The sequence below is a fragment of the Nasonia vitripennis genome, chromosome 4 (assembly GCF_009193385.2).
Source record: "Nasonia vitripennis strain AsymCx chromosome 4, Nvit_psr_1.1, whole genome shotgun sequence".
In the NCBI taxonomy this organism is placed as follows: domain Eukaryota; kingdom Metazoa; phylum Arthropoda; class Insecta; order Hymenoptera; family Pteromalidae; genus Nasonia; species Nasonia vitripennis.
In genome coordinates this window covers 1,569,781-1,586,614 of record NC_045760.1, presented here as the reverse complement: position 1 = coordinate 1,586,614, position 16,834 = coordinate 1,569,781, and the positions used below count along the sequence as shown (strand labels likewise).

The 16,834-nt window shown below is 44.8% G+C and overlaps 3 protein-coding genes across 3 annotated transcripts; 1 reads left to right on the top strand and 2 right to left on the bottom strand.

The window, feature by feature from the left end:
• Positions 1-5,054: 5,054 nt before the first annotated feature.
• LOC100122525 (BTB/POZ domain-containing protein KCTD16) lies at positions 5,055-7,913 on the bottom strand. Its single transcript, XM_016984930.2, has 2 exons — positions 6,896-7,913; positions 5,055-6,825 (listed from the first exon to the last, which is right to left on the bottom strand). Exons 1-2 carry the CDS (start codon positions 7,229-7,231, stop codon positions 6,439-6,441), a joined length of 723 nt encoding a protein of 240 aa, XP_016840419.1. The 5' UTR covers positions 7,232-7,913; the 3' UTR covers positions 5,055-6,438.
• A 120-nt stretch (positions 7,914-8,033) lies between these two features.
• LOC100122538 (transient receptor potential mucolipin) lies at positions 8,034-11,345 on the bottom strand. The gene is made up of 4 exons (XM_001606095.5): positions 11,151-11,345; positions 10,763-11,055; positions 10,399-10,684; positions 8,034-10,325 (listed from the first exon to the last, which is right to left on the bottom strand). Exons 2-4 carry the CDS (start codon positions 10,900-10,902, stop codon positions 8,847-8,849), a joined length of 1,905 nt encoding a protein of 634 aa, XP_001606145.2. The 5' UTR covers positions 10,903-11,055; positions 11,151-11,345; the 3' UTR covers positions 8,034-8,846.
• Positions 11,346-11,506: 161 nt separating this feature from the next.
• LOC100678359 (transcription initiation factor TFIID subunit 7) lies at positions 11,507-14,091 on the top strand. Its single transcript, XM_003427506.5, has 7 exons — positions 11,507-11,828; positions 11,905-12,033; positions 12,114-12,194; positions 12,267-12,624; positions 12,706-13,050; positions 13,134-13,303; positions 13,383-14,091. Exons 1-7 carry the CDS (start codon positions 11,742-11,744, stop codon positions 13,413-13,415), a joined length of 1,203 nt encoding a protein of 400 aa, XP_003427554.1. The 5' UTR covers positions 11,507-11,741; the 3' UTR covers positions 13,416-14,091.
• The last annotated feature ends 2,743 nt before the right edge of the window (positions 14,092-16,834 follow it).

Here is a 16,834-nt window from a genome sequence, read left to right as displayed (position 1 = left end):
AAGGAACTTTCTCCGCACTCGCGTCGCTAACTCGGATTTATCCGGAGCTACACCCACGCACCGGAGCAGCTCTATATAGGACTAAATAATAAACTATACTCGCGGGGCCATCGAGCCTGTATATCTTTCAAACAAAACACGTTCGATGTACGCGTATATACGTGTAGCTGTATAGGGTTTAATTGGAAAGCGCGCATACGTATATCGAGCGCGATGTTTTTTTTTTCTCCTCTCTCGTTATCTATAATAAAGCAATTTGAGCAGGCGCGCGCGCGCGCGCGCGGAGAAAGAGCGCCTGCGGCTAGCTCGATGGAAAATAACAGCTATCTCGCGCGCGCTCGCTCTATAACCGCTTGCGTTTATAACGAGCTGCGAGGGAGATAGGGATAAAAAGAGTAGACTAGAGCCGAGGAGAAAAATCGCGGCTTTTATTTACCCCTGCACATATCTATACGTATGTATACGCATGTACAGTGTGCGTCGCTTGCTCGTCTGTATAGACGCTGGCTGGCTGTCAGCCCCGGCCGTAACCCGTAATCGATAAGCGGAGAAACGAGCTGAGATAGGCGTGCGTATGTGTGTGTGTAGAGAAGCGCGCGCGACTCGAGCCGCGAGCGTCATTACTGCTAGTCGATGGGCAGATCGGTTTCTGTGTACTCGTGCCCATTATTTTTATGTATCTCCGGGGTAATCGAGTCGTTGCGGATGTAAGCATTATTTTTTTTCTTCGCATTTGAGAAGAATTTAAAAGTATCGGGGGATCGTTACCGACCGACAGTCAGGAGGCTCCGTGTGTGTACCGGTGGCTGGTACAAAAAGCTCCCCCAGCTGCGTCGAGTTTTTACTGCGCGTCGGTACGAGCAGTGCGTGATAACGACGCTCCCTTACTCGTCCCTCACTACAGCTGCTCTTCTCTAAACATATGTGCCCGCACTTTCGCCTCTGTTGTACAACATTGAACGCAAGGCCAGATAGAGAGAGAGAGAGAGAGAGAGAGAGCTGCTGCAGTAGTGATACCCCTGTTTGGTCAGACAATATGCGCGCGCTCTCCCTCATGGTTTCTGTTTTCTCTCCCTCTCGACGAAAATATCCTGCTGATATGTGCTGGAGTCTTTGCCGGCGCATGTGTGTGTGTGTAGCTCTACGAACTCGCTCGCTCGGCCGAGCGTCGGGCTAAAATAAACGTTTATTTTTAGAAATCACCCTCGCACTTTTTACGCCCTTCTTCTTCCCTCCTTTCTTTCGCAGCCTATTTTTTTTTCCACTTTTTCCCCAGCAGCTCCGAAGTGGAAAGAGAGAGAGAGAGAGATAAAACTCCAGCGGATTTGCTGACCCGTACGTGCGTTATATAGAGGTGTGTGGAAATAAGAGGTACAGCTGTATCTCGTATGTATAATAATTTTTTTATTTCACTCATTTTTACGTTACTATATATATATATATATATATATATATATATATATATGTATGTATAAGGAAGTATTTACATACACATACATTATACTCGCCGTTTATCGTACAACGATAATTGCTATAATTATTTATTTATGCATATACGCATCGTTATTACATACGTATGTATAGTGATCAATCTCATTGTCTACGTGTTTTATTTTCTTTCAATCTATATGTAGATTTATAACCATCAAATCCGTGTTACAGTTTCTGCGGTATACGGTATACTTAACCGAATAGGAGAAAAGAAAAGTCATGATCCGTATGTGTGCAGCTCTGCAGTTTATTGCGAAGCATAGAAAAGGCCGTTAAGACGCTCGATTACCATTAAACTCATTTCCCTACTCACTCACACTCACACACACACACACACACACACACACACACTTACTCACTCGGCTTCCCCCATCGCTAAGCGCTTGCAAAATTAATGGTACTCGATGGCCCCGATCAAAAGTTGTTGCTATATACCTATGTTTATCGCCTACAGTATGTATATTATCATGTCGCTATACATGTATTTTTAATTTTGTTCTTTCTCTTATTCAGTTCCGCGCGGCGCGAATCAGTATAATATGGCGCATAAACACGCGGCTATACATAGAGTTTGACTATCAATCGCTTTTAAACGCTTCGATTTTTTTATTTTGTTTTGTTCAACAACACCCGATAATTAACCAAACGATCAACTCTTATAATACAGAATAGATTCGCAACGAGTTTTTATTCGTATACGAGGCGTTTAGAAGTGATGATCAGTTGGGCGAACATATAAGACAGAGAGATAATTCGAGACAACAGCTGCGTTCTCGCCTTGATGAGCGAGTGCATATACCTATGATAATAATAATAATAATATCAACTTATCGTATAAACTTTTATGCAACAGTCGTACTTTGGGAAAAGTTTCAATTTCAATGCTTGGAGAGCGCGTCAAAAGTTTAATCTCCTCTATTATCGTAGTACATTGTGTAGTAACTTTGGTCGGTGCGTCGGTTATCTAATTCCCGCGAAATTACAGACGGTTGATTGGTCGTCACGCGTCTGGAACAAATATATAGAACGTGTATAATATAGTCGTACTCTGAACAATAACGTTTCACGTCAAGTAAACTATATAATAATGATCGGAACACGTGTGCTTAAACAATATCGTAGAATTAGATAATGTGAAAACGCATATTATAATACATATATCGACGATTGTATAGGTCAAAAATATATCTCGAGAGTTCAACAATATAAATATTCATTTCTCAAACTTTGAACTTATCGTCTTATCGGTTTGTATATAAGACAAGATATATCGATATAGGTTAAAGGGAAACACATGTAGTTTTCATAAAAGTATACCCGTAATTAGCCAATTGTCACTTGAATTGTACCATGTATATAAAAGAAATGCTTTGCATACAGTCGCACAGCTCATTCTTTTGTTTTTCGATAAAACCAGAAATTTTCATAGTACGTACCGTGACGAACTCGTATTATATATATATATATATGCATATATATATATATATATATATATATATATATATATATATATATATATCAAATTTGATTTGAAAGTTGTATAGAGCATTATTTCTCGTATCACGATATAACATTTGGATTTTCTACTCAATTATCACAAGCTTTTAGGTATATATTTTTCTGTATATTATATAATATATGATTGTTATAGTATACGTGTGACTATATATATACGTGATTAGTTGCGATACCTTTTAGCCACATCAAAGCTTTTGATGAACGTATTACGTACATAATAACATATCCTACGGATTACAAATCAATGGCGGTTCCTGTGTAATATATATATATATATGCACACGTAGTATACCCGTATTCAAGAACTCATATCCATATAAGTTTTGCGTGCGTGTGTGTGCGTGTGTGTGTGTGTGCGTGTGTGCGTGGCTGGTAAAATGCGTTTCAAAGTAGACGACGGACAGTAGTATAGACTTTATATATAAATGGATAATAAAATACAGTTTCTATACGTACGTTATATATATATTCTCCGCTTCCCCGTTCACGGAGTCGCGCGAGTGTGTGGCTTCCTCTCAATAAATATACAAAATCGAACCTACGATACAGAACGTACGGGAATACATCGGAAAGTTTGATTTAGAGCAGCAGTACAATTCTATAGAGTAGTATCATATGTGTCCAAAGCTCTCGAGTCTCTCTGATGTAACAACCTTCGATATAAATAAAAAAAAAAAAAAAAATCGAGGCGATGTCAATAACCGAGCGAGAGCGAGAGATAGAGAGAGATATCCAACGAGCAATCTGCATGATGAACCACCTGTGCGGATATGAGGCAGAAAGAAAGCGGCCATGCATATATTTCGCGGGTCTCGCGATCGCATTGATCGAGTACTGGTAGTCTCGGAAATTTGAGGCCGCGCGTGGATGATCGGGGAGATCGATGCGCGCCGGCTTAGCACACGCGCCTAAACGCGACTTCCTCTCGCGCGGAAAAAGGAAAAGTGAGTGAGAATAACAAGAGCCGCCTTTTAACCGAGGCATTTAATAAGCGCGCGGTGAGCTTTCAAAAGAAATTCCTCTCTCTCTCTCTCTGCTCTGCGTTATATTTCGGTAAAGCTCTATAGAGCCGTTGGCCCGGTTTCGCATCGAGATTCGAGAGCCGTATATCGCATCCCGCTAATATATATAGGTCAAAGAGTCGAGCGCAGCGGCAGCTCCGCTCTGGCACCAATGAATTATAAGAACGCGCGAGCGCGGCTAATGAGCATTTGCATTTTGACGAGAGAGAGAGAGAGAGAGAGAGTAATTTTGCTCTACGCGCCGTGAGATGCGCAGCTGATCGTGTATAATTAACAGAGTCGAAAAAAGTTATCTTACGCTTAAAGCTCGCGCATTGTCCAGAGTTTTTTCAATCTATTCGCCGGAATATCCATCGGAGCTTCGTCGTCGAGTATTATCCGGAGAGTTTTTGAGATTCAAGCCGAGCTCTCGCTCTCCCTCTCGGTACATTGCGCATACACGGCGAATACATGCATTTCGAGTCCGCTGAAAATATGAATACGTATTCTAACGCGCTTTTTGATTACTCTTTCAATTCGCCGTTTCGTTTCTCCGTGCTGTGTGTTTCTGTGTGTTTACGTATTTCTTCGCCTGAACGAGCAGGCCGGAGTGTGTTCGCTTTTCTTTTTTTCATATTTCACCAACAGGAATATAACTTTGATTGATCGGTTAGAGCGTGCGCTGCTCTACAAAACGAAACTTATACAAATACAGCTCCTAGCGTCACGTTTTCTGTTAAACTTAGTTTTTGTTCCTGCTGTGCGTGCGTTGTATTATATCAAAGATTTGCTCCTCTTGGGCCGTGAGGCAGGTATCTTACTTATATCAACAAGTGTTTTTGTGCGGAGATATTTTAAAAACCTGTCTCGTATGCAGAAACTACTGGTACGTTTTTTCCTGCAGAGTTACTTTTCGATCTGAACGAATAACACACTCAATCAATTTCTACGAGATGTACCGACTACGTAACTATCTATATATCAGTCGTATTACATACCGAACGAAAATATGTATACTTATAGATGATGGAATTGTTTGGTTGCTTTTTTGTTTTTTTTTTTTTTTTTGCCATTTTTCGGCTTTGCTATTTACCTGTAATGCGCCTACATATGGTTAACGACTATTCGGTGTGGCCTCAAGTTTCTCAATATATGTACACGTGACGCGTATATATTATATCAACTATTGTATAGATTATACTGTATACAATCGACTTACGCGTTATATATCAATTCTTGGAGTTTCACTTTTTTCCTTTAAATCTAGACTTCTTTTAAGAGACGGAGATAGAGAGAGGAGAGCGCGCAGCAAATTGCGAGTCTCTTTTTAATATACCATCAATTATCCGTCATAACCGCGCGCAAGAGAGCGTCAAGCACGAGTAAAAATGCCGCCTCGCTTTTTTTCCGTCGCACCTGCGCCGCGAGAACTGAATTTCCTCGGCGAAGCACATAAGCGGATGAAAAACGCACACGTCCTGCAATTGAATATAAATGCAAATGAATATACAGCCGATGTTATTTTACGCAACGAACGCGCACATAATAATCGTTCGAATGTAAATCCAATTACCGGGTGGGGGGGGGGGGGGGCAAAAAATTCGTGTTAAATTCGGCCGATTTACAGGGGGGGTGGGGGATTGGTTGCTTTTGCTCTCTTTGTTCGGCGCAGCTGATATTCAATGCATTGATTTTCATAAACTGCCGAGGCCGCACCGCCGCCGCCGCTTATTCGTGGCCCCTGAGGATCGCGCGCACCTACACACGCGCGCGCATATAGCTCGCACACCCCCCTATATCGTGCCGCGAGAATACAAGCGCTCGAAAAAGAAAAAAGGAGGAAAATAAAGGACGAAACAACGCCGTTTCTGGCCGACTCGTGTGATAATCAACTTCAGCGTTATTGGGGGTAATATGCAATGTGCGAGAAGGAGGAGAGCTTCATACGTTGCTTTCACAAATAAGGCGCGTAAATAATACGCGCGATAAACTCGCCCGATGCAAATGTCAGCTTTTGATCCCCCGCCGCGGTTACACCAATAAAACCGATGGGAAGAAAGTTTGAAAGTTTGAAGAGCGGCACTCGTTGTCTCGTAATTGGGCCGCTTATTCTTTTCCTTCTTTATCGCCGTGCACGTGTGCAGCGCGCTTCTCGCTGGCCGTTCGTCGCATAATCGCGTTAATCGCAACGATATGCTCCGTTCAGTATGATCGCATAATGTCGGGTGCAATCGAATGTAGGAAAGAAAAGGGCTCGCGCGCGGCTAGAAAATGAGCAGCTTGTATAATAGAAAAGAGGGTTTTCTCGCGTCAACAAACCGTGCTATATATGCGTATTGCGTAGATAAGTTCTACATAAAGCTTAACGTATAAGAAGGACTATAGGCGTCAGCAGAAGACCGGAGCTGAATAGAGCAGAGCAACATATCTATTCACGCACAAAGACAAACTCGTTGTAGTGGTTCCAGCGGTTCTCCTCGAAGTCGACACCGGGCTTGAGCCCGGCCTGATTGCCCCCGGCTGTCCCGGAGCCGCAGCTGGCGACGAGCTTGAAACCCTGTTCCTGCAGCATGTCGAACGCCTGCTCGATCGAGCTGTGCTTGAGGAAGAAGCGGGAGGTGTAGCGGTCGCTCATCCCGTGGTCCGGGTCGCGACTCTCGTTCAGCGTCTCACCGAAGACGTCCCTGCAGAGGGCCACCCTGCCGCAGACGAGGATGCGGGACAGCTTGCGGAACTTGACGTCGGTCAGGCCCTCGCGGCCGAAGGCGAAACTGCCCCGGTAGCCGACGGTGATGTAGCCTCGCTTCTGCTGCAGCTGCGGAAGAGGAAGAGCGTTTATGCATATTTTATTTGCCCTCGCGACGGGTATAACTGGCTATACTCACCGAGGAGGCCTCGCCGCCGGCCGACTGCTCCTGGATGGCCTTGTCGAGGTTGCCCAGCCCGTAGAAGCTGGCCTCCTGCCTGAGCCGCGCCCGTTCCCGGAAGCCCTCGGGCAGCACGAGCGCCTGGTTTCTCAGAAAGTCCAGCACGTAGCGGAAGAGCACGCCGTCCCTGTCGACGAAGTACTTGCCCTTGGCGTCCTTCTCGAGGCTCGCGCGTTCCTTGAACATGTCGGCCAGGTGCGAGTCGGCCTCGCGCGTCAGCGTCGCCAGGGCGGTCGTGTAGAAGACGCCGCCCACGTTCAGCTCGAGCACCGAGTCTTCCTGATCGCTCGGCATTGTTTACCTTGTTCGCAGCTGCAGCGAGAGAGAGAGAGAGACGTGTCTCTCGAAAGCTGCGCGATCGATACCTAGGTACTCTCTCACTCTCACCCGCACGGATTGACGTATGGCTCTCTCTCTCTCTCTCTCTCTCCCTCTCTCTCTCTCTCTGTGTGTTTCCGCGAGCGATCCACTCTTCCGCGCTTTCCACGGCAGACTCGCGACGTTCCGACAGCTCTGCTCTCACTGCTCTCCGCGCGCACGCACGCGCCGCCTCTCTCTCTATCCGCGGGGTGGGGACACTCGCGCTCGGTGCATCCGCACTCCCGAAACTCTCTCTCTCGCTATTTTTACGCGATGCAGGTGTGCAAGTACCTGTGTCGCACAGCTGTATTGGATCTTACAATGCGGCTATCGGGAAAGCTGCCGTGTATATGCGCTTGTTTACTCGCGGGATAGCAACTCGTGGCTTGAACCCCAGCATCTGACTTTTAGCTCTTAGATTCTGGAATCGGCGCGCGTCGTGCGTGCTGTATATATATTACTTACAACGGAGGGATTGCGATCGCGAGAAAAAGGGCTCCGATTGATTGGAACTGCCAGCGAGCTTCTTTTCTTTTTCGGCTGACGATCGATCGCTACCTACTCAGCTCCTATAAACGCACACGACAGCGCATTATACCTATATGTACACACGCACACACTCGCTGCGCTCGGATAGACGGCTTGTCGCGCGGGCCAATCTGCCAGACGTCGAGAATTGATGCCAGGACGCGGACTTTATCCTTTGGGCTTGCGGGAGGGGACATGACGCACAGAGTTGCATTTATATGTACACATTTTATTTGCTAAATCTTGGAGATTATTTTTTACTCGAGTTACAACGTTTTTGGTGATAAAAAAAAATTTGTACGCAATATAAAATTTCCTAGCTACACCGAGTCTCCGCGTGCTCGGAGTAATACGAACAACAACACCGAGCGATATTATTGTATACACACATATCGCTTTGTAATATTATATATATATATATATTATATATAGGACGAGCGCATCCGCGCACCGTCGACTATTTGCACGTTTATCCGCGCTCGGAGCATATATAGGCGACGACAAAATTTCCTATATACGCACATTCAATTTCGTCTTTATCAGATAATAGCGAAAGTTATCGCGACTGCTTTGCGATTAGGTCGACTCGTGTTATACTTGGAGGAATCGGCTTTTTCGAATAGAAATTTTAAAACAACAGAAACTATTGATCGACGGTACGTAGCTGCGCTCGAACGGTTATATACACGTTGGGATGGATAGCCTTTCAATGAGCTTGCGTATAACACTGCATAGGTATATAGTTCGTGAGAGTTATAATATATAAATAGTTAAAATTTGGCTGTTAAAATACTATACAACAGAGCGGGCGCTCCTTCGAAGCTGCAACTAGTTTAATTACAGGTTTACTTTCTCCCTCGTTCTTAGTGCGGCGGCGATCCGAGCGGCGACAATTTTGAATATCCAGCCAACGCATACAGCGGATCAAATCGAGCCGTAATTATAGAAAGGCTGATGTCCGTCACAGGTGGACAAGAGACGTAGTCTGCCGCCCGCCGCGGGACGGCAGACGCTACGTGCATCAAATGCATATGGCACTTGGGCAAACCTGGACGGAGTCGATCGTCGAGCTGGTGCTGTTCGAGTTCGTCAGCGGGCTGAAGTCGCTGTGTGGCTTGTTCTTGCGCTGGGAGCAGCAGCAGATCCTGCCGAAGAGGCCGCCGAGGATGGGCTCGTCGTCTGCCTCGTCCCTGTAGACTCCGCTGGAGGCTTCGTCCGTGCAGACCGAGACGAAGCTCTGCAGGTCGTTCTTGGGGAAGCCGTCTCGGTAGTAGACCTTGATGGTGTCGTACGCGTCCATGATGACGGAGATGAAGAGACTGAGCACCACGTAGATGTAGAGCGAGATGAAGGTGTAGAGGTAAATGCGCGAGTACCACCAGAGCATCGGCGACTTGAACGATGTGATGGAGAAGGTGGCGAACATGTCGTCTCCGTTGATCAGGGCGAAGAGGCACTCGGAGGTCGTGGCAAGCGAGCGGAACTTCATGTGGTAGGGGCCGAGGACCAGCCAGCCGCAGAAGGTGAAACCGGCGTAGATGAGGATGGCGCAGATGAGGAAACGGGCGACCTTTGGCGCGGCCTTCTTCAGCGTGAGGATCACGACGTTGTAGGTCTTGAAGAAGCCGAGGTAGCGCAGGACGCCGAACCACACCAGCAGGTTGCCGGTGCCCAGGAAGATGCTGCAAAGGTTCCAGTGGTCGTTGCCGTACTGCTTGCGCTCGATCTGCTGCTTGATCGCCGAGCCCATTATGATCAGCAGGTCGTTGATGATGATCATCACGTACCAGAGGTTCAGGAACTCGAGCCTGCCCTCGAGACTCAGCGACGTGCCGTAGACCTTCTTGAAGAAGTTCATGGTCTCGAACTTGAGCAGCTGAGCTCGATAGATGGCTCGGGAACAGAGACCCAGCGACAGACTGCAAATAAAGATGACTAGCAGGTTGAGCAACGTCCTCAGCGCCGACTCGATTTGGTTGTCGGTTATGTACTGGGTATCCTTGCACACCAATCTCACGGGCTCGGCATCCAACGACAGCAGCATCTGACCGTCAAAGTCCTTGTTGTCCATGAGTATCTTTATCCTGAATCGGTAACAGTCGGGAGGTGTGATCGGCCCTGCAGCTTTCAGATTTACGGTCTTCACGTCGAACTTCAGCTCCGCTTTCACCAAGGCCGAAAAGTTGACCGGGATTTTGTTCTGCTGCATCAGCAGCTTCGAAGTTACCGTCTCTTCCTCCTGCTTCGTTATATTTATGCACTTCTCTACGATTTTGCTGTTGAATATGTAGCTCTCGTTATAGGCGAATATTATACCCTCTTCGTAGTGATGCAGACATAAAACGACAACACCGACCGAATTGTCTTCTGCAGTGTAGGAGTACGAACCGATCGCGTTGCCGATATTGTAGTACCCTTTGAGGGCGTAATCGATTGTTTCGTAAAATTCGTCCTGTTTGTAGAGGGCAAGAGGTCCCGTGGCAGGTGGGTATGCTGGTACCTGGATAAACGAATTTTTTTTAAACTTATTCGACGCTTTGATACGAGATATTGCAAAAAATTAGATAACATACTTCCTGAGTGGCGTCCCAGCCTCGAAGGAAGAGATGCGAAAAGGTGATTCTGTTATCCCAGGTGTAATTCACATGCGTATAATTGTTGTGCGCGAACAAGCACAACTGCACGGTAACCAAGACTATTTTTATAACTTGCACTACAAACTTGTACGGAAATCTGCTCTTAGCTTGCCACTTCTCGATGGGATTCATGAAGAAGAATCGCAACCTCCTGCGCATCCTTTCTTCCATATATCTGGTTGCGTGACACATGTTTGGCTGGAAAGCCTCAGTTTGAGGTTCCCTGTAGAGCAGAAGAGATTGAGTTTATCAGCGACTACGAATTCGCAAGATTTGTTACAGCTGCCTTTGTTTCAAATACCTTGGCTTTGCACGAGTATCGTTGTTCAGTAGTGTACGTTCATCATCCTCTCCACTTTCTGGACCTTCACTCCAAGAATTACTCTGAAGGACATTTCCTGATCTGTTGGTGGGGCCAGTTTTTACGTTTTCTTGAGACATTATAAAACACTTGAAAGTTAAGGTTAAAAAAAAACGAGACAAAGAGAGCTAGCCAATAATGGTACAAAAACACTGGCTTTTTCAGCCTGCACAGCTAATACTGGATTTCCTGATTCCACAGGAAATATCTGTCTGCTCCTTACATTCGGTCTTCTGTAATGGAAATATTAAATTGCGCTGTATCATTGATAAAAATAAATACCCGAGACTCATCGATAATAGTCAATGCGGTTTGCAACAATACTCACGTATGGCTGATGATATGACTGCTCCAAGAAGTGGGCGACTCGATTGTCCATCTGGCTGTCCGCTGCACTAGTGTGAAAACTAAACGCAGTGTCTCTCACTTATTCGTGTTACATTGGGGAAATTTATCACGTGAATTGATAAAGAAAGAAAAATACATAATTGCACGTAAACACAAGAATGTCACCAGAATCATCTGGTCCTAGGGACTTTCGAGTACGTTTGCTTTCACAGTAAAAGTACTACACTTGCGTCATCCGACCAGTCATTCGTCGTCTCTAGAACGTCAATTTTTCATAGTTTATAACAATGTAGATGGATTTGGCATCTATTTCGAAAGATACTTCATAAGAACTAATAATGTGTGGATAAAAGAGTTGGTCGCGAAACGAAACTCGTTTGTTAGATCGTCGCATTGTCTTTGACTCACTTGGCTCGTGTGACCGCATTGTTGTGCTTATGTAGCGAATATACCTAATAACATAGCATGTTTTAGTGATGTCAAGCGAATATCGCAGTACGGTCGCGAGCAATTGCAGTTTGTTTTGATACTTCGTTTCTTCGATAAAAAGCCGAACAAAAATTTTCGCACCATGCACAAACACAATAATGCAGATTCGAAGAGCAGGTCAGAACCACAGGTTGATTTGGAGAATCAATTCGTGATGCGCTTGCCTCCGGTAAGTAATTTCTAACCTCTTAGGATGCAATTTATACACAGACCCTTGATTTATTGGATTTTGTAACGATTTTTAGGAGCCTGCTAAAGTTCTCAGAGAAACTTTACAGAGTGGTTTACCTCTGAAAGACAGACTGAGCGTCAAACTTGAAAACGATCTGCGATATGGAGAAGTTAGGTTTGATCATTGGCTACTTCATGGAAGAGTAAGAAATACTTTGTTAACTGGTAAACTTATCAAGATCGTTACAGTATGTGCTTATCGAAAGCTTTTTCATTGCAACAGGTTGTAGATTTACCTACGATCATTGAATCCATGAAAACAATTGACAACAAGAGTTTCTACAAGACTGCAGATATTTGTCAGGTAGGGCACATATTACGAGAAAAGAATATATTCTTTTATTTCATAGCTAAAGTGTGAATTTTGCAATTTCAGTTACTAATTTGCAAAGAGGAAGATGATCAAACAACCACAGATGAAGAGTCACAAGTTAAGCAAAAGAAAAAAGATCCAACCAAAGTTGATAAAAAGTTTCTCTGTCCACATGGTATAACTCCACCATTAAAAAATGTAAGGAAAAAAAGATTTAGGAAAACGCTGAGAAAGAAATATGTGGAAGCACCTGAAATAGAGAAGGAAGTCAGGCGTTTATTGAGGAATGACAACGAGGCTGCAAATGTCAGATGGGAAGTAATATGCGAAGATGAAGACCAAACTAAACCAAACATAGTTTCATCAAGTGGAACTGTCCAAACTAAGAGAGAGAATGATACATCACAGAGCGTTGACGTTGGTAAGTAACAAAAGTTTTCCTTATTATTATTCAGAAGTGCGAAAATAATCATTAATCCTCAAATGTTTGTGTTACGATTAGCGGAGCACGATATCTTTGGAGAGGCAGTCAGTGATAGCGAAGACGATGACGAAGATGCTCACATCAATGTCATGGAATTAGATGAAAACAGTCATTTATCTGTCGACAGCAGAGTTTCTGATTCAAATTCAATGCAGGTTGGCTATTCTGAGCAATCCGTAATTGTGCCGTCAACGAGCAGTGACCCATTAGTAACGGAATTCAGCAAAGAAATGTTCGAGTCGGAAGAAACGGTAGAAGAAGTGATAGATACCGAAGATGTCAAAATACCAAAGCAGGAGATGCTGGACGCGTACGAGATGTCTCAAAGCTACTCCGAGTCTCAAAATATCATGACGAACAAAGGCAAGACACTCGATTTTTGTTCAGTTTTCAATTCCCGCTACTGTATATCTAAATTTCAACGAAAATTTTCTATTTTTTCACAGAATTCATCCAAGTTCGCCGCGAGCAATTGCAGAGCGAACTGGCCAAACTGCAAGAGCAAAGGCGACAGCAAGAAGACGCCATCGTGAACATCGAAAACATGAAACTGCGGGAACGCTTCCAAGAAATAATCGACAACTTCCTGGCGCAAGAAGCGCAAAAAATGCGAGAGGTATGGATCGTCGAGTGAAATTTCGATGCAACGTACGGTGCACACTAGAATGTAATAAAAAAACTTGTTAAATTTTCAGCTGTCCGAGCTCGACTTGGAGGATACGGCGTAGCGCGTGGATGGATATAATGAAATAAAATCAGAGGTACAAACGTCGGAAAATTGAAATTGATGATAGACCAACAGAGAGAGAGAGAGAGAGAGAAGCGAGAAAGAGCGAGTAAATACGCAAGAGGCAATGATAAGTGAAAACTCTCGCAAGAGGGCTAATCATCCCATCTATTAGGCAATACAGCAAGCTCCACGCATGAAGGCTCGCATCAGTTACGAGGAAAAACGCAGGCACGATGCATCAGCCTCGGCTGAGCAGCGGAAGCAACGCTCTATTTTTCGTATATCTCCTACATATCTGCGGCATGGGAGCGAGCTCCGCGAGGGATCCATCCAGCAGCGGCGATGCATGCGCCGATTCAATGACTGCATGCAGCGCGCAGGGGGAACTGCACTTACGCGATGTGCCCTCCCCCTCTATCAATCTCCCCTTCGCGGATATATTGCAATCGCTATTTGCGCTACGGACAAATTGCCAAGGACGAATATCGCCGTGCTCCAGCTCTCGCAGTGAAAAAGAGAGAAAATTAATGCCGCTGCCGCTCTGCGCTGCTTATGCAATGGCGGCACTGCCATGCCGAGACTGCTATGTGCTCTCGGCTTGATAATGTGTAATGGTCTTTCGGTGTAAGCCGAATTTCGAGCAATAATAACTACTATTTTTCATCGAACACGCACTCTCTGTTTTGTCATTTTTCGATCCTCTCCCGCTTGGGCTGTGTCTTGTCGTTGCTGCGATCGAAATGTATATTACTTGTAGCCGTGGTTTTGTTTTTTTTACGAGGCTGCGTACAGTAAATTTTCATCCGCGACGTTGATAGCCTCATCGAAACGGGAACGTACTTCTGACGCGTGAATGATTCACGCTTATACGCGGAGAGAGAGAAAGAGAGTCGCATTTACGAGCGCATGCAAGTAAAGCTTCGTCGTCCCGTTTCTGTAACAAGGGGAAATGAGCTATCATCATTACTCGATCAGACTAATAATATCAATATACACTCTTGATATTAATCATCTAATCTCGAGAGCTGTTATTTCACGCTACTTGTTTTCGCTTCGGTTTTTGTTCCCTCGCACGTCGTTGGGACGCTTGCGTGTTTTTCGAGAAAGAAAATATACACGCGAATTTTGGTGTAATTTACTGCTTTGGAACGTCGATGCGCGTCGTCTCTGCGATACTCTAGCAGATTAGGTATCCCGTGCATTGCCGTACGATGCGCGGACAGTTGACATAAAAACGTACGTTCGCGATATCTCGAATAGTTCTATTTAATCGGAAAAATAAGAATTCAGATCGACATGCTTGAACAATTTTTTATCAAAAATTAAATAATTACTTTCGTGCACAGCATACTCTATGGACAAACGTGTATTAGCTAGCTTTAACGGAAATTGCACAAAATGCATGCAACTATTGTCACGCGTGATTTCAAAGGATACATATACAAAAAAATTCCGTTGAAAGAAATAGAAGAAATATAAAGAAATCGACGAAGCACGTGCAGGCGATAGGTACTTAATTATCGAGCTTATATCAGGAGCAATAATTCGCGAAATAAAGTGTCTGCTGTTATCAAGCACCGTTGATGCAACCGATGTATATCTGTGTAGATACACTGTAGCGTAAATGTAATATTTCGTTCGCAAAAAGGTGTCCCGATGACTCGGACATTTCGCGATGCCTCATACACGAATACACACTTTTGTCGGCCGTTTCCACTCGGTAAATTTATTGGAAGACTGACGACTCTAAAGAATCTCTCGTGTGCCGAGCCAATACATTAGGGAGGCATGTATATCTTTTCATTTCGAACGATCTTCGCGTCCATCAATTGATTACTTGTAACTTGTAACGCGTGCAAACCGACTCTCCATCATACTTGCGCCCGTTATTAGGATCAATTTGCAACATTAATCCTTTTTTACTCTCTGCGCATCGCCTCTCTCTCTCTCTCTCTCTCGCTCGTCGCGAGCGCCGTGCTTTGGCGAAAAGGAAAGTTTTCGACAACTATGTTTACTCTCTCTCTCTCTCTCGGCTCTTATGTAACTCGATTTTTTGCTGATTGCGAGCGATAGCTGCGGAAAATCGCTCGCTCAAGCGCAGGAATATTTATAAGTTATGAAAATGCTGCTCTGAATTTCTTCCGTCGAGATCTCATCGATTCTTGCTCGATTAATGGAAGTGCTTATCGCGCGAACTTCAATTAGAGGCAGTTCGCAGTCATAACCAGTTTCACACACGTTCGTTATTACTTGTATGCTACAATTTGCCAGAGATACGTGTGTTTGCTCTCTGGATGACTCGCGTCAAACATCGCCTAAAAGCGCGATTACTTACAACGATATTAGCGCGCGAGATAATCGCCGAATCTCTAGAGAGAAAAGCGTTTTCCTTTGAAAGAAAATACTTGGCTATTAAGAGTATATAGCCGAAGAAGACAATGCGGGCGTTTGCAGCGCTCTAGCGACAATTGCCCTTGAATATCTCTTTGACATGCTCTCTCTCTCTCTCTTTCTCTCTCGCTTATTCGTGCGATGCGCTTATCAAAGTGCAGCCCGTGGCTACTCTTCGCCAACAAAGACGCACTCGGTGTATACGGCGAGTATCTCGCCGATATTCGGCCTCTTCGCTACATAGTACACAGCCGGCTTTCTTTGGATTCTCGATTCGTCAGCTACGAGATTCATTGTTCGGCGCTTATCGTCATCGCTGTTACAGATATTTTCACTACAGCGTTGACTAAACAGCTATATCGATATACGCGTAAGCGATACATAAAAGCGGAGCCGCTTTTTCACTTCTCGGTTGAGTAATCCCGCGCGATTTTTCGAGAGATAAACGCCGTTGACGAATTATCTTAATGCGAGCGAGTTTATACGAGTTATGGGTATTGTGCTTATAGGTGGAATCGCATCGCAGATTATATAACGAGATTATATTCTGGAAAATTAAGCCTGAATTCGAGTACACATTACATAAATTCGTCAACGTTCTGGGCTTTTTTCTTTCTAGGAAATAGTAAAGGAGCGAGCGTCACGCGACGTAGACAAAATGCAGTATAATAGTAAGCTTCTGTCGTAATCTCGACTCGCGTGCGCGAGCGATTTTCGGATCCATCCATCCTCCTCCTCCGCGAGTTTTCGCAGACGAGGAAAACGTGTTTACGATAACAAGTATGGGAAAATCGATCGATTATGAAATTCATAAAACCGGTAAGGCACGCGTGCTGTCGTCGATGCAAAATACAATGCGCGTGGAGGTATGTGGCAAAGCGTAATTTTTATTTTCACCTCGGCGAAAACGTTGTCGTAATCCACGCCGAGTAAAAAAGCCCTCTGTTTACATTCTTCAGAATCCTGATCCAAGAGCACCATACCAGCATGCAACAATGTCATGCGCGCGAGAGGCACGACGCTTGC